This window comes from Phalacrocorax aristotelis, chromosome 15, assembly GCF_949628215.1.
Source record: "Phalacrocorax aristotelis chromosome 15, bGulAri2.1, whole genome shotgun sequence".
Classification (NCBI taxonomy): domain Eukaryota; kingdom Metazoa; phylum Chordata; class Aves; order Suliformes; family Phalacrocoracidae; genus Phalacrocorax; species Phalacrocorax aristotelis.
The window spans coordinates 1987886-2005626 of NC_134290.1; the positions used below are offsets into that span (position 1 = coordinate 1987886).

Here is a 17741-nt window from a genome sequence, read left to right on the forward strand (position 1 = left end):
CTTCTAAAAACTGTCATTCTCTATGAAACATTCTGTGATCACAGCACAGCTGTGGCTGGATGGCACCTCTGAATTTCAGCTAGTCCAACCTCTGTGTTCAAAGCATGGTTGAGTAGAGCAGGTTGCTCTGGGCACTGTCCAGGCTGGTTGGCATCCACAACCTCCCCGGGCAACCTGGCCTGCTGCGTGAACATGCTCACAGTGTCACAGACACGGTTTGCAGTGATGTTCCACTGATTTCTATCTTCTACTTGTGCTGGGGTCCTACCAAAAACATATTCAAAGTAGGTGTGTCCCACTCCTGAGGCATCTTTAGAACAACGGATTAGATTGTCATTATGGATTTGTATTTTCAAGTCAACTGTCCTTGATTTCTGTGTCATCTTTCCTCCGCCCGCTTATAGGCTCGTTTTACTGTAAAGGTCTATGTTCTTCAGTGCTAATACAGCTCTCCCTCTACTCTGCACTGGTGCAGCCTCACCTGGCGCCCTGTGTACAGTTTTGGGTGCCACAGGACATTAAGGATGTAAAACTACCTGAGTGTCCAGAGGAGGGCCACGAAGTTGGTGAAGGGTTTAGAGGAGAAACCATGTAAGGAGCAGCTGAAGTCACTTGGTTTGTTCAGCCTGGAGCAGAGGAGGCCGAGGGCAGCCCTCATGGCGCTCTGCAGCTCCCTCCCAAGGGGAGGAGGAGGGGCAGGGCTGGTCTCTTCTTTCTGGTGACCAACGCCAGGACCCGAGGGAATGGCAGGGAGATGTGCCAGGGGAGGGTTAGGCTGGGCATTAGGAGAAGGTTCTTCCCCCAGAGGGTGGTGGAGTCCTGGAACAGGCTTCCCAGGGAGGCATCACGGCACCAGCCTGGCGATATTCAAGAAGCACTTGGACAACACCCTCAGGAACATGGTAGGAATTTGGGGTGTCCTGTGCAGGGACAGGAGTTGGCCTTGATTTTCCTTGTGGGTCCCTCCCAGCTCAGGGCATTCTGTGATTCTTTGAAAGACAAATGCATGTTAATGAGATACTGGCATCAGTGAATTGTAAAGTTATGGTTAAAATGTAAAATATCGACTTAGTTTAATTAAATAATCATGTCAATATTTTGGGTTGAATCTATGCTCAACTAAAATTACTTTTTAGATAGATGCAACACCTAGCACATTACCTTTTGTGTTTTTATGTATGTGTTGAAAAGCCTTAATAACTGGGAAAGGAAGTCTGGAGTAATTTACATTTTCAAAACACTGCATTGTTTCATCTTAGGAGTTTAAAGTACTAGTAAGAACAATTATTTTTGTAGAAAAATGATCAAGAGAAAACCAGCACGCTTCTTGTGCCCTGTCTCCACCTAAAAGTGGAGATGACCTAAAAAGTGATAGGTCTTGCAGAGTCTGCATAGTCAGCACCTGTGCAATGGCTAGCAAAATTACTCAGGCTGTTTGGGTGTTACGACAGCTGCGGGAGCGCTGTCCAAAACTGCGGGTTTGGGCTGTCGATGGTGCAGGCACAGCTGCAGATGTGAGGTCAAGGCCCCACCTGAGCCATACGTAGGCACATCTCTGGGTTAAAACTCCCAGGAATCCAATTCCAGACTGGCCTGAATTGCCAGGCCTGCGTGACACACCTGGGCATTTCACTTTGCTTTGCTGTGGCCTTCCTCACCTGCAGGTTGGGCTCTGAAGGGAACTGTTCTTATAGCTGTGTGACTTGCTGCTCTGGTGCATAGGCTTCTTGTTGAAGCAAAACATGTTCCTAGCCATTTTGGTCTTCTCCTATGCCTTCCCAGGAGTGGAGCTCCAGTGCCTAAAGGCGCTGGGGCTCCCTCACACCTTTGGTGCTTTCCTGGGGGCGGCCTCCCCTTCTGCTACCTCGACGGGCCTCAGGCGAGCGCCCAGGGGAGCTGAGGTGGACGCACCGCTGCCTACCAGAGATGGCCTGGCGGCTCAGCACAGGGGTAAGACGAGCTACCAGTGGACGGGGAGCAGGGCAAGGACCCCAGTGAGGCAGAGGGACGGCACCAGCCCTGCCACAGCCCATCCCTCACAGACCTGTTACGGCCGCCTACGCTCGCCAAGAACCCTCAGCCCCCCCAGCCCCACCTCCTGCGCAGGCGCGACCGAGGGGCACTGCCCCTCTCGCGCGCGCATGCGCAGCGGCCGCTGCCGAGCTAAGAGGGGGCTGGGCCTCGCCCTTCCCGCGCAAGCGCTTGGTGCCGCGTCTCGCCACCTGTGCGCATGAGCAGAGGGGAGGGGGCGGTGCACGCGCGACGGAGTGCCGGCGCAGCTGGCGGCCTCGGTCGGCAGCGCGCATGCGTGGCGGCAGGACTGTCAGTTCCGGCTGTTTGTTCGGGAAGTGGATCCGGCCCGGCCCGCCGCCGCCCCCGCCGCCGCCCCCTCCCCGCGCGCTCCGCCGCTGCCGCCGCCCCGGCCATGGCCAGGGACTACGATCACCTCTTCAAGCTGCTCATCATCGGCGACAGCGGTGAGGGCGGGCGGCGCGGCCCGGGGGTGGGGGTAGGCCGCTGGCGGGGTGGCCGCCCCTCGCCTCCGCCCTGAGGGGCCTGAGGGCGGCGGCGGGGCCGGGGTGGGCGGCCCTCTCCCGGGGCACCGGCGGGTTCCCCGCGGCCGGCTCTGCCGCGCTGCCGGTGTGGCGGCGCTGGGCTCTGCTCGGGCGGGCGGCCGGGGTACCCCCGCGCTCGGAGCGAGAGGGCGCGTTTGCTTGGGCTTCCTCGGTGTTTATCTGATGAACCTGCGGAACTGGCTACCGCAGGATATTATGGTAAATAGCTTGGCTGGCTTCAGGGAAAGGAAGGTGAGGCACGTCTGTGTGAGGTCGGTACCGGCAATTCCTGCTGGCATCAGCCTTTGCCAGCCGCATCTTCTGAGGGCGCCCACTCATCCCTTGCCGGGCCGGGGAGGGGATTCCCTTCTCCTCTGACAGACGATCTGAGGCATCGGTGGGAAGGGCTGGCAGCTCCTCAGCGCTGGGGACCATTGCTTCCAGTGTGGCGACTACTACGTTCTAATACTCTTTTATTATCTTAATTATTCCTTGAGACTCTTTCCATGCTCCAACCTGAAGTTTCAGTCCTACAGTTTGTGTTCTTTAAGAAATCCTTGGAGAGCTGGTAGCTTTGTGTACTTATAGGATGCAAGTACCTAAAATATTTAGGGATAAGGAGTATTATAGATTTTTGAAAACAGACCTGTAAGTACTTCTGCAGCAGTTTCAGACACTTCTGGAGGGCTAGCATGTGAACTCAGCCTGTGTTTGGTGCTTTAGTCTAGGCACATAAGAACTGGGGCTGGAAAGATTCCTTCCTTTAGTCCGTTTTGGTGTTGGTAGCACTCCAACAGCTTACAGTTTAATTTCCATAAACTGGAGAAGGTGGCATCCACCCTCTGCTTTTAATAGAGGTGTGGTCCATAAGGCAGCAGGTCCCTGCATGTAGCGAGGCATGGCTCTTGGGTGAGAGTGTAGTGTTGCACGATCTTGGCAGTTGTCACCTCCAGAAGCTTTAGTTGTATGTAAAAATATTTTATTTTGTGCTAAACTGTGTCTGCATGAAGGGATCGAAAGAGGGGGAGAGGACCACAGCTTCAAAAGAGCTTAAAACCCTAGGCACTTTTGGGAGCCTATGGATTATTAAACCAACTGCTGCATTCAGAGTAAAGCAGTAACTCTCTTGCTTGTTGATGAGTTTCAGAACTGTTCAGGCAAGATAAACAGGATGGTGAAAACTCTGAGGAAGACTTCTCCTTGTCTTCAACAATTAAATGAAATTTTTAGCTGAGTCTTCTTGAGGCCCTATAGTGTACCCAGTGAGCGGGGAAAAAAGTGTTGTGAGAATTGTCGGGTTGTCTGTGGTTCTTTGTTGTAATTACATCTCACTATGTAGTTTGAATATTGATTTTTTTTTTTTTTTTTCTTTTTCTGTTTTTGCTAACCCCAACAGGAAGGCTTTGGCCCTGCTTTCACAAAACAGTTTGCTTGCCTTATTTATTGATGTTTATTCCTTGCAATAGGAAGGAGGCTGGTACTGCATAGGACAATTATGTCTCACCTGCTTTACCCTGTATGCAAATGTGTCAGGAGGGTAGTAGGTTTGTGTGTTTTTAGAACAGGTCATCTCGAAAAGCTGCTGCTGATCTCAGTAGTGCCAAATATTTAAAAATAATACAGATGATCTGTGCGTTGCATGTGCTGCTTTAATTAACTTGTGCTTCTTTAATTCAATCTATCATTCAGTAGGATGTGGGGTTTAGAACTGGTGTGGCACAGAAATTTGCTTTTAATTTTGATTTTGCAAAGCCAATAGGCCTCTTTGTATTGTTTTGTTTGGCTTTGCTGTCTTCAACAAGCAAAGAGGCCCTGCTAGCCTTCTCTTTTCAGCTCTTCAAATAACTCTGTAGGAAGCAGAGGGTCATGAAGAGTGTGGTTTCTCTATAGGTGAATAGTGCAGGTCAGAGGCAGTGTTTGTTTAGTGAGATTGTTGTCATCGGGAGCATGTAGCACTTCCTGAGCTCAGGAGGTTTCTCTAGAACCTGCCTGAAGTGCAGAGAGCAAGATAGACGAGACTGTGTCTGTGCAGTGGTGGACAGTCTGACAAAGCAGTGGTCATGTGCAGCCCATGCAGCTCTGCAGCATACCCAGAGGCTGACTGACGTTTTGAGAAGGTGGTGAGGTTTGACAAGTCTGTGGGTTTCAGCATCTACTTACTTTTTATTAAGCTGGAGGCCAAGGCTGCTTGGTCAAGAAGTATAATACTTGCTGAAACCTTTTTTCTTTTTTTCTCCGTAGCTGACTGGTATTTTGCAGGGCTGTTAAAGTTTAGGAACTGCTCTGCTACCTTCTTTGAGCTCAGAGATATTCAGTATATGCATGCTGTAACTGTATTTTTTAGTAGTGTTCTTTTTTTTTCTTTAAGATTTGTAATACTCAGTGAGAAGTGGGCATGCAGCATCACCAGACGTGTGGTGATTTGAACTCTTTGCAAATGAGAATCATGCCTCCTGGAATCGTGCAGGTTTTTAGGGTGGGTTGGTCTGGGCTTTGTTTTTGGTTGTTTTTTGCTTGTTTGTTTTGGTTTTGTGTGTGTGTGCTGGTAGCTATCTTCAGATGCCAGCAGCTCTGAACTGTTGGACTTCTGTATAGTCTTTGCATGTGTCTTTTGCACAGGTCTTGTATTAAGAACTTGCAAGTTATACATCATCAAAACAATTGTGTAACTTCTACCTAAAATGATTTAATAGATCACCTTCTAGTTCATCCTGGTGAAGTTGAATTTCTTCTTCGTGCCATAGCAGACTTCTTTTTAGGGGGGAAGGGAGAGGAAGGGACATTAACAGCAGAGATGTTATTCAGAGATAACAATTTTGAGGCATTCTGATACTCAGATTCCCTTGGTTGGGTGTGCAGAAATTAGCTTCTTACTATTTTCTGAAGCACTGAAAAATGCTTCCCTGCAACAGGGTGTGATCAGGGTGCAATCAATCACATAAGGAAAACCTGGATGAAGTGCTACTCCAAGCACTTAGAGAAACGTTTCATGGAACATTTTGGTAAAAGGTACAACTTCAGAAAGGTATGTGTCCTTCCTGTTAGATGTGGAACAAGCCTGTTTTGGGTGGCAATATAGAACAATGGTTCCCAACTCCCCTGTTTGGTTTAGGCTTCTGTTAAACCGTGGCCTTGATAACGTAAGCTTTATAACACCAAACCCTAGTCTGATTGTCTAAGTAGTCCAAATTCCACTGCTGTTCAGCACAACGTAGATGAATGGGAGGTAGGCAGTGGTGTTAAGCATGATATGCAAGTGAAATTCAACAGAATAGTTTAGAGCAGTGCTCTGAGTACTTGCTAATTAGCGTGACATACTCGTTTTTGGATCTTTCCTCAGCAAACCTAAGTCTACCGATTGTAAACTTGCTTTTAGTTATTACTCATTTATGACTTCTTAGAACTGACCATGGTTCAGAAGCTACTGTTTGAGATTTTGCTGAGGTCTTGAGGGAGGATGGAATGAAAAATCCCCCTGTATTGCTACAAGCAGCATACTGAGCCTTGGAGGGACTGCAGTGTGCTTGATCTGATCTTCAAGGAGAGTACTGAGATGAATAGTCAACGTGGATGGTACTAAATTATCCGCAGACAAAATAACCTGGCTATAGTTAAAAATGCAATGAATGGGTAAAATACTGTTATGTTACCTGACCCCCAAGATGACTGTATTCAAAGATATTGCTGTCTTTGTTTGTCATAGGTGTGGGCAAGAGCAGTTTGCTGTTGCGTTTTGCAGATAATACGTTCTCAGGTGAGTGTTTTGTTTACTTCAGTAAGTGAAACGGTCAAGGTCTGCTCTGGTGCTTCTGGCTGGCAAGGAGTTGTTCTTCTGCATTTACTCACTGATAGCTGCACGAGGAATATGTTCCTAACTTTGCTTCTCTTGGTGTAATCCTATACAAGCCATCCAGTCTGATCTTCACTTGCAACTGAAAGTCCCACAGTATTTAAATACTGGTGTGGTTCCAGAAATAGCTTAGATTTTTTAGCTTATGCTGTACTCTGTGCAGACTTCCTATTGGCCATTGGGGATTTGGATTGTTTGAATATTGTGCCTAAACCACTTGTATTTATAACTAATTTATTGGGAGGAAGCTCTTAGAAGAAACTGTATTCAAACTAAGTGATTGCACAAGCATTTAAAGTAAAGCTGTGTCTCAAAATTTTCATAAGTGAAATACTTACATAGTTACTGTCCATTTCCTGAGAGAGTTGGGTGCTTATTCTTGACCACCAATGAGGTAGAAGAATAAATTTATTTTGTAACACTGAGATTTAAATTTTAAGGGTGGCATAGGAGGAGTGGCTTTATGGCTAGAAAAAAACCCTATTGGCCACAGATAAAAATATGCAGGTCAGCATGATCTGCTAACGCATTTTGAAAGATAAGCAGATAGGGGGAACCTTGTTCTCCGGTCCAGTCTGAGAGCTACTGCCAAATAGCATTCAGAAGTGTGCTTTGGGACACCCAGTATAAACAAGACTTAGGTCCTCACTTACCTATGCTTCCCATTCAGGCAGCTACATTACCACAATTGGAGTGGACTTTAAAATCCGGACAGTTGAGATCAATGGAGAGAAGGTAAAGCTACAGATCTGGGACACAGCTGGACAGGAGCGCTTCCGGACTATTACATCAACGTGAGTATAACTGCGCTTAGTGGTATGTAGCTTAGTGTATGGATCTTGAGTTTAGAGTTACAGTTTAGATATTTTAACATTGCAGTTGATTAATGATAGCTTTGCTGACTTCTCTCAGCTCTTTTAGAGCCGATAGTGGTGATATTGTGGTTAGGTTTGAAACTGGTATTTCAGATTTCCTCACTCTTCTGTGCATTTCCATAATGGCTTTGTCCTATTCCTCTGCTGCTCGTTCCCAAACGGCGGAACTGGAGTTATTTCACTGTTCTGCATATGCTAGAAAACTTGTCTCTGTGCAAGAGGGTCACCCTCTGATTGTATGTGTTGGAGAAGTACAGAGTGCAAACCCTCTATCAGTGTCGTATAACGAATGAATAGTTTTGAGAGCGAAGAATAGGGTTTCTGATATTTAGTTTTCTTTTAGGACAAATGCACTTTAGCGGCTATCTTTATGCGGAGTTCTGTTGAAGCAGGCGTTCGCATGAAGTTAACCTTTTCCTTGGTTGAGTTCAGTTTCATGCTCATTGTCCTTTTGAACAGCGTGTGCACAGCTTTTCCTGTTCCTGGAGAAACCGCACCCAGAGCTGCGGTGGTGGGAAGTAAGAATAAAATGTGTTTATAAACTGATTGCAGTAAAGGTGGAACTGCTCGCCATGGCACTAGGGGAAGAGGAATAAGTACACTTGGAAATGGGACTTTTGTTTCCTTTGGGTATTAACAAAAATACCTAGGTATTTCAAGAATTGTTATTTCACTTGGTCTTTCATGACTGACTCTTCTTTTCGCTCCTGTTTGAGAGGAGGATCATTTTCAGCTGATGTATTGGTTAACTTACTCAGACATAAAAATTAGACTGGTTACATCTGTGTTACATCTAAACAGCTAGAAATGGCAAAGTTGAACCTGGTGTGTGCACCGCCCCTTTCCTCTGCGTTTCTGTACGGATATTACTGGATTACTTCCATTGTTTCTTAAGTGTTTAGCTTGAAAAAACTCAGTTGCCTCTTGTAGGGTTCCTGTGTGTGACATCACTTCTTGTTTCATGGCAGGCGGCTTCGGGCAGGAAGTGGTGAGGGGGAGGCAGCGACGCAGTGCTGCGGCTCCATCAGCTGTGCATGTAGACTAGTCACAGAGTGCCCCAATTAGTGCTGAGTCAGCAAATGGCCTTCCTGCTTTCAGATTCCCTGACACAACTCGGAGCTACGTTAATGAGCGTTGGTTTGTGGGGCTGATGCCAGCTAGCTTAGAAAGCCATGGTATCCGGCACTGAATAGGGAATACCAGGAAAGGAGGCTTCCTTTTGTGAAGGGGAATAGCTGCAGATGGGGCTTTCTGTAGTGTTTTATGTAAATTTTTTTCCTTCAATGAATATTTAAAATGGAGAAGCTGAAATGGTTTGAGGGCATTTGTGCCATGACCTGTTTGAACTCTGCTACTGCTTTCTTTTGCATAGCTTTTTACCAAAGTGAGGTACATCTTCCCCTTGGGGAAGTAAAGGTCCCAGTTTTCATGCCTGAACTTGGGTAAAGTAAGTTACAGAATCTTCCATGGTCAGGGAAGAAAGATTTGAATTTTGTGCAACTTCAAGCAAAGAAGCTCCTGTGTCTGAGTGCATTTGGAGCATTGAGGAAAACACTTAGGGAGTGCTGGCTATGTTGTCATGAGGGCTCCTCTTGCTGCTAGGTCAGCTAGCTGTGACTGTCTGGCATTCGCTGATATTTTTCAAGAGGCATCCTGGACCTAAACACATCACCTATAAAAACAGGAGATAATGAGATTCTGATTTTAGAAGTGGTTCTATCTTTTTTTATTGGCAAAGTAATACCATAACTGATGTGCTTATTCCAAACTGAGTGACAAATTCTGTTACCATGCTAGTATTTATGAAAGGGCTTGGGTGACAAATCACGGTGGAGTGTGAGTGCACTGTCAACAGTGTAGTAGTCTTTGTGTAGTCTTTGACTAGAATGAGGTTTAGACTGAAGTTAAGAATATAAAGAGGTGTTCCTTCAGTGTTACCGTAGGCCAGGAAATCCATTTACAGTTAAAGGTAGTTCAGACTGATGTTGAGCCAAGCCTGGCAAGCAAGCCTGAAATTAGAGCCCATCTGGTAATAATAGTAATAGGTTGGAAGTACTGCTGTAGAGACCTAGAATTGCAAAATGGTAGAAGTGGTAGGAAGTTAATAGTAGAAAATTGGGAAACGTTAAAAGGTTGTTCTATTTTGGTTTTACTTGACTACAGCTACAGAAGCTGAAAAACAATAGAAAAAACTGTTAAGGAACAGAAATCAAGTTGATCTGCAGTATTCTACAGAAACTCAGGAAAAATAAACTAGATCAGAACTTCAGACTGGGAAGTATAAAAGACAGCAGCTGTTTTTACTGTCTATTAAATGTGGAAATACTGGGATAGCTGGTGCCCAGTGGGAGGAGAGGCCAAGTTGTGTGAATTTGCTTGGCATGGAGCGTCATCCAAACTCTAAATTGGTTTTAAATTCACCAGAGATGTAACATGCCAGGACTCGGCTGTATTAGCAGGAATACTTAAGGTGCATGAACAACCAGTTCCTGTACCTGGTTTGCTCTTGTAGAAGGGACTACTCTGTCCTCATTCAGGACTGTGGTTTTAGAATTTAAGCTTTAAATAATAGTTGTCAGATGCTAGCTCAGGATGAATAGTAACAGCAGAGGGACTTTTTGATGTGCATTTTTGTGGAAGGGCGTGTTCAAGAGAGTGATAAGCTTTTTGAGATGATAAAATTGATGTGTCTTGTAAACCAGATATGACAGTGCAAAGACTAGTCAACTGACCTGTGACAATAGATGTGCTGCCAGGAACCTGAAAAAAAAGATTAGTGTGAAAACAGTTAATTAGAAGCCTCTGGAACTGGTTAGAATTCTAGAGGAATGAAAAATAAGGAAACATGTACTACAAACTACTGAAATATTAATGAAGTTGCTGGATTAAACCAACGACCATTGGCCAGTTACATAGTGGTTTGGGTTTTTTTTCTCCTTCTGTAAAGGTTAACATATGCTGGACCATGTCTAGACTGCGCTCTTCCTAGAAAGGTTGGACTACATCATCCCTGAGGTCTGTTCCAACCTGTGATTCTGTGTGTGATATGATACTGAGCTGATGCAGTCAATAATACCCTGTCTCTTCTAAATCTGACTTAGCTACTGTCATGCTTCATGAAACTAGTTATTATAACTCCAGATGCTAACATTGGGAAGCATTTACTGGAGAAAATCTAAGAACTTTCTTATTGGTATCTTGTAGTAGGGAGTACCACAATGAATGGCAGGATGTTGCCTTCTGCTCATAAAGGTAGTCTTCAGACACGTGAGGGGAGAATGCAGGTGGCTGAAGGACACGATGAGTTTGGTTAACCGGTTCCAAAGACCTTCTGTATCGAGTCTGCAGTATCAGTAGGTAATATTTCGAAGGCAGAAGCTTGTATCTTTAAGCTTCTTTAAATATAATTCTATAGGTAGAACAAGCAACTTAGGTGTTTCTTTCAACTGAAATGCTAGCATTAAGCCTTTTCCACACCAAAGCTAAGTGTAAAGCCTTCAGATCTAGGTAACTTTTCCAACCCTATGGAAGATAGTTGGTTTCTACCAAGCATCCAAGGGTGTTTACAGGTCAGGTTTGGTTGTCTTTTACCTCAGTGGGATACTTCTATGGACACTCTAAACATGAATAACTGTTCTATAACTTTTTTTTCTGTATTTCATTAATGTATTTATCACTAGGAATAGTAGCAGGTACTGGCTTTTGAGGTCTGTAGGGTACCTGGCAGAGCGCACCTACCGTATAGAGGACAGGTACCATCAGTCATTTAGTCCTTGAAAGGGAGGCCGAGAACTTCATTTCTCTATTGCTGTCATTTCTATGGTCTCCATCTTCCCTAAAATGCAGCTGGAAAGAAGATAAGGCATTCTTTCCCTAGTGTCAAAGCCTCAACTTCCTCTTGGTTGCCAAAAGCACAAAATTTACACCTACTCCTCCCTGAATGCCAAAAGCCCCATCTGTTCTCTACTCCCCAAAGCCTACAACTTGTTATAAAAGCAATTCTGCACTGCATTGTTCCGAAATTTGAAGTACGGGGCAGGATAAATCAGATTTTGTTTTCTAGTACTGTCCTGCATTTGGGGTTGGAGAACCTTTGCTGTTCTTGTTAAGCCTGAAATGTTATCTAGGACGCAAGGCTGTATCTAACAAATGATAGAAAAGAACATGACAAGCTTTTTGAAAAAAATGTGTATTATAGGACTTAAGAGAGAATAAAAGGTAATCATGGTCTTATCTCTTGAGCTGCTAAAAGGCAATGTCAGCCCGTGGAGAAGACGACATTTTAGTGTAGATGAGGGCTTGGCAACCTTTCTAGAATGATGTGCCAGACAATTTTCCCTTCCAAAAATAGAAGCAGTGTATGCTGGTGGGAACTCGGCAGGAGCTAGGGGTTGCTGTCTTGCACAAAAGAAGGTATTTCTGATGAAGTGGTTGGCAATATTAGTGCATCATGGTGGGAGCTCTCAGCTCCTGCAGAGTTTTGCATACTGTCATGGTCTGTGCTGCTCAGTCCAGCCCACAGTCCTCATCCCTAGGAGCAAATAACGGCTATGCAGACGACATGTCAGGAGTGGGATCTGTATACGCAGGGTGCGTGTTATTCTACTCCCTAACATCACATGCTTTGCTTAGAAGAAAACCTAGGTGCGTGGGCAAGGTGGGAGCAGCAGGATGCTCCGTTGGGTCCTCTGGTTTGGATGACTGGGATACTAGGCGTGGTTTTATGGTGTGCACAGCAGAATGAAGCAGCTCTGTGTAGGTGTAACTGAACCACTGTGCTTCTCTGAGGCTGAATGTTGTCTTTGCGAATGTAACGCTCGGTATTAGGGAGGAAGCAGTTGGTCAGCCTGAGGGTTGCTGAATTGAAAGACTGTTAGGTGATACAGGAGAGTTTGAAGATAATTAGTTTATTGTTCAGATGTAGAGAAATCCAATGTGTTGATAGGTTTGGAGATCTTTCCCTTTCTGATGCTATCACACAAAACAGTATTCATCAAAAACTGTGTCCTGTACATGGTAGTGTCAGGATTATTTTTGCCATTTGTGGATTCAGGCTATGGAATGCTTTTTCCTCCAAAGGATCTAAGTATAAAAGAAAGTTGAGCTTGTTGTAACAAAGTAAAGCACAAATGCAGTGCTGTAGTGAGTTCTAAAGCTATTAAAGGAACTGTTTGTAAATGGACTAGAATATTTCATAGAATCATTAAAGTTAGAAAAGACCTCTAGGATCATCAAATCCAACCATCAACCCAACACTGCCATGTCTCCTAAACCATGCCCTGAAGTGCCACGTCTACGTGTTGTTTTTTTTTTTAACACCCCCAGGGATGGTGACTCCCCCACCTCTCTGGGCAGCCTGGTCCGAGGCCTGAAAGTACATTTGAACATTTGAAAGTGCAGGATCTCTTAGGGGCTGGGAATGAATAATTCTTACCTGAGTTTATTCACTTCCCTTGGCAAGAACTTACAGTATAAACTACTGGTAAAACATGGCATGGAAGAAATATTTGACTGTGTTCTGAAAGTGCCCAGATAAGCAATAGGAGCGGGCTCTCCTACTTCTGTTTCATGTCATAGAGGAGTATTGATATCCAGTACCTGTCACTACAAAGGGTCATGAGAGGAGAGGGATGGGGGAGATGTGTGCACTCTGTACGTGCTCTGTGCCTGTCTGTGGCAAGTCTGTCTTGACAGTTCATAAAGGTGGGTGGCTTTTGCTGTAGAGGGATGATGAGGCTAAAGGTAGGGAAGAGATAGTGATGTGCTCAAGTGCATCAGTAGCCCAAGTGAGCCAAAGCTTTGAGGCCTTCTTTAAGGTGGTGCATTTGGGTTACATCAAAAGGCTTTTAAGTTCAAAGGTGTGCTCGATTAGTTGGAATAAATTATCAAAGAGAACCAGAGTGGTCACACTGGACATCTTTAAAGCACTGTGAAAGGGACAGTGCTGCAAGAGGTGCTTGTGGTAAGAGCTCAAGCTCTAGAAATGCTGCCATAATTTATGGGAAAATCCTCTGTTTTGGTATGCTGAATTCTTGAATTTATTTTATTAAAAACTTAATATAGATCATAAGAAAGGGGAGTAAATAAAAGGAAATCAATAAAGCTACATAAAACATAAAAACTGGATGCTGGTGAAGACCTCACTGTCAACCATTTCAATTACTTTTTTTTTTCCTCCCCTAAAACTGACTAATTTGCAGCAGAGAAAATACTTGGTAGCCCTGTGAACGTGGCTGAAAACTGAGAGGGTGGAGCTTGCTTTTTGTTATATAGCATTTTCATGGTGCACACACTGCCTGCCTTTAGTAGGTTCATGCAGGTGATAATGTTGGAATGAATTCAGGTATTTTTCTTACATATCAGAATTGCTTATCATCTTTTCAATGTGCTAATTGCCTAAGACTAATGGGAATAAACTGAAATGAAGCTTATTTTTAATGGCTAAAGGTAGCAGGGCGCATTGAATGCACATATGGAGTTGATCTGTTGAGTAGGAAGGTGCGATCAGAACACAGTCGCTCAACAGGACAGAAATTTTTGAGAGCTCAAGAGAACTGCAACTGAGGGTTGAATATATTTGGAGATCTGCTGGAATTTTAGTCTGCAATTGATCTTCCACAGATAACAAAATTACTGCAAAAACTTACTGTGGCTTGTACAACATGAAGGTTCACATCGCAGCCAGTTCTGAGGACATTTTGGGGGCACCACTACCTTTTGCTCATGTAGCCAGAAGGCGTATTAATCTTTTGACAGTCTTGACAACCTGAATGAGGGAGTAGACAGCAGTCTTTGGGCTTCAACACCTGCTTATATAGACTAAATGAGCAGGGAGCTCTCTAGGTTTAGAGGAATAGCATGTGATCTGGCTGTTGTAAAAGAAATGTTGCCCAGTGCAAAGAAAATAGGGGCACTTGATCACTGTAGCTTGGAGGTTTGTTATGAATCCTGTAGAAGCTAAGTGAAAGAGAAAGAGCTGAGAAGGTGATGCATAGCTTGAGTTAATGTTTATTGTCTTTTCCTGCTCCATAGGTATTACAGAGGAACACATGGGGTCATTGTTGTCTACGATGTAACCAGTGCAGAATCTTTTGTGAATGTAAAACGGTGGTTGCATGAAATTAATCAAAATTGTGATGATGTCTGCAGGATACTAGGTAAGTTTCTCATCAGAGAGTTACAACATCTTAGTTAGTGGGCTGACCTGCTGAAGTACCAAACTGACTTTTTTTGCCTTTCCTTTTGTAGTGGGGAATAAGAATGATGACCCAGAGCGAAAAGTGGTAGAAACAGAAGATGCCTATAAATTTGCTGGGCAGATGGAGATCCAGTTGTTTGAGACCAGCGCCAAAGAAAATATTAATGTGGAAGAGGTAATCTAATACGCAGAAGAGTATAGATAAACGATTTTGGGGGAAATGGTTTCAGAAAAAATGACAATTACTTTCTTCTCATGGAGGAAGAAAGCTAAAATGCTTGGTACAAGTGGCAAGTGAGTAGGTAAAATGTCAAAAAGAGATATCCAACTGCATTTGGAAGAGTTGGGGAAGTGAAATGAAGGAGCTCACATTGCATTTTCACTAGCTTTACAGTGCTAACATATTAGGCATGTTCTCAGGAAAGGCTTGTCTCTAGGGAGAATGCCTCTAGGAGGTGGGAGAGCCCAATCGTGTCCCGGCCTCGGTTGCCAGACTGACGTGTTTTTATTTATTGCTTTGGGAATGGGGATAGAGGTGTTACTGATTTAGCTTGGGAGTGAGTTGGGAAGGTACTGGATTTCCACTTGGTCTGTAAAGGGCTGGGGAAGACCTGACCCATTACCGAAGTATCTAGAAAAGTGGAGCTGCTTCAAAAAAGCAGCATCCCACAAAAGCTAGCCCGAGTTCCTGGGTGGTCTGAACTTGCTTGTTTCTCTTGCAGATGTTTAATTGCATTACAGAGCTAGTCCTGCGAGCAAAGAAAGAAAACTTAGCAAAGCAGCAACAGCAGCAACAGAATGATGTGGTGAAGCTAACGAAGAACAGTAAAAGGAAGAAGCGGTGCTGCTAATGCCCTTTCCCTGCTGCAGAGACTCTGCTCTCAGACAGATCAGCCCCTCCAGCTAGACTCGGGCAATTCCACTGGGGCAGGCTTTGGGAGGACTTTCTCAGTTTTGTGCCGTTATTTAAAGATTACTTTTTCTCCATGTTTTCTATCAAGAGGCGCTGGCACCTTACAACTTCAGTGCCAAGAAGGTATCGGATGGAATCTTGCCCCCCTCTCCTCCCCTGCTCATTCCAGTGCGCCTTGTAGACAAGAAAGGACGTTGCCTACCAAGTGGACTAATTAACCCAAGAGTTTGTATATAATGTATATTGCTTTAACCAGCCTCGCCTCCCTCTTGTTGCTTTGGCTTATGCCTTCTTAATGTCAACCAATCATGGACTGCAGAGTTCATCTTTTTAAAGAAATAGTACAAAGTTCCTAATTCAAGTTGGCCCCAGGCTGGCAGCAACTGCTTCCTGGGGCCTCCGGCTTCATTTCTGTTGGGCTCCAGGCTGGCAACTGGTGCCCCTGGGGCCTATGGCTTCAGCTGGAGTTCCAGGCTTTTACTGGGGCTCAGGCTTTGTTTTCTAGGTACCAGGATTGCAGGTGTTGCTGCTGGAGCCTGTGGTTTCACTTCACCAGCCCCTGGGCTGGCAGCTGGTGCTGCTGCTGGGGCCTCGAATTTCAGTTTGCCATGATCCGGGTTTGTGGCTGGGTCCTGGGGTTTCACCTTCTCGTGCTGCAGCCCAGCTGTACCTGTGCTCTCCTTTAGTTTGTATCAAGATACCGAAAAACAAACTGACCTGTGAAGTGGGATTTATTTGGATAAAACTCCTTTTTTTTTTTTTTTTTTTTTAAAAAAAAAAAGCTTAACTCCTTTGACCTCTGCTTCTGGTTCTGCCAGGGTCCTAAGTGAGGGTCCATTTCTTTTGAGAACAACAAAAACCATGTGATTCTGCCAAAAAAACCCCAAACTTCTCCTTGTTGCCCTGTCCACAAATAGGCGATCTGAACTTGAATGTGAATTTTGGTGGCAAAGCTTTTGTTTTTGAGAGAGAAGAGGCATGAAAATAAATCCAGCTGTTCTGGACTGATGTCTGAATATGAAAGCTGCTGCAGGATCATTCCCAGGATTCTTCTGTTAGAAAGGAGGACTGCTGTTCAATGTAAAGAAATGGAAAGCTTGCTTGCTTGGGTTATGTGGTGGTGGAGGATCACCCTTGGAAACAAACTGGTCTCGCTATGTTCAGCAATGTTTTCCTGGCCCTTGTTGGCCTTTCTGGGAAAACAAGGGCTCAGGTCATCAGCCTGAATCGATGTAGTTAAAGGTGGAGAGTGTATGTGCGTGTAACTAGGATATCGAGTGTCTGGGCTGAAAGTACATGCTCAGCACCTGAATAATTGCTGAAATAATAAAAAAGAATTTTAAATTACTTAAAATAACTAAAAGGCATGGAGGGTATGACTTCCTTTAAGACCTTGAAGGTGGACGTGCTCTGTTTGTCATACACGGCCCTGTGGAGTTGCTGGCCGTAGTTTGGTAGGCTGTGATTCACGAATGTCCATGAGCTTTGAATCGGCCCACTTGTCTCCCTTCCTCGCCGTCCCCCAGGAGAGGCTAAATTTTAGTCACTTATTTTGCCTGCGTTTTTTTAGATTTTGTGGGTTGTAGTAAGAGCCCTAATCATACAATCACATCACAATCAATCACTTCAAAGACTTTTTAAAAAATGCAAACAATGAATGTGTAGCACGTTTTTTTTTTAAATCCGTTCAGGTGCTGGGAGTGTGTATCCAGCTGCCTTCACCCATCTCTTTTCTTCACATATCTGTCATTGGTAACCCAAGAATAAGAATGAGCTGGGATGATATTGCTAGTGTGATAACTGTAACACTTGAGCGGCTGTGGAAAGTGGTGGTTTAAGTTACACCAGTCCATCCCGTCTGTTTTCTGATGTCGAATGTGGTGTGTACCCAGGGAAGGAGCCGGGTCAGTCCTCAAAGCCTTCCTGTTGAAATGAAGCTGTCCTGCGCCGGTTACCACTTTCAGCTTCGAGGGCCCAGCTGTGTTACTTTGGGACTCTTGTGGTAGCATGTGTGCAGATCTAGGAGGGAATAACTTCATAGAGGCAGAAGTAAAGAAAATGTCTGAATTTACTGGAAATGATGCAATAAAATGAGGAAATGTTGCACCCAAGCCTGGAGTGTTCTCTTATATGGAAAGATTGGTCCTCTTTGAGTCCAGGTCTTTGTGGCCACGGTTTGAACTTTGCCAATCCAAGTGTCCAACTTCCTGGCTTAAAGTGGGATTTTTTCTTTATTTTTTTTTTTTTCCCTAGAGCTAGCTGTAAAGGAGCAGTTACCTCTCTGCTCTTGCCACTGACTATTGGATGGGGTGAGGACTGTGTCTCTAGTGGTGCTGATGTGAAGTCTTCT

The 17741-nt window shown here is 44.7% G+C and overlaps 1 protein-coding gene across 1 annotated transcript; it reads left to right on the forward strand.

The window, feature by feature from the left end:
• Positions 1 to 2267: 2267 nt before the first annotated feature.
• On the forward strand, positions 2268 to 16156 carry RAB35 (RAB35, member RAS oncogene family). The gene is made up of 6 exons (XM_075110012.1): positions 2268 to 2477; positions 6259 to 6309; positions 7076 to 7199; positions 14313 to 14437; positions 14529 to 14653; positions 15201 to 16156. The coding sequence occupies exons 1-6, from the start codon at positions 2426 to 2428 to the stop codon at positions 15327 to 15329; spliced, it is 606 nt and encodes a 201-aa protein (XP_074966113.1). The 5' UTR covers positions 2268 to 2425; the 3' UTR covers positions 15330 to 16156.
• The last annotated feature ends 1585 nt before the right edge of the window (positions 16157 to 17741 follow it).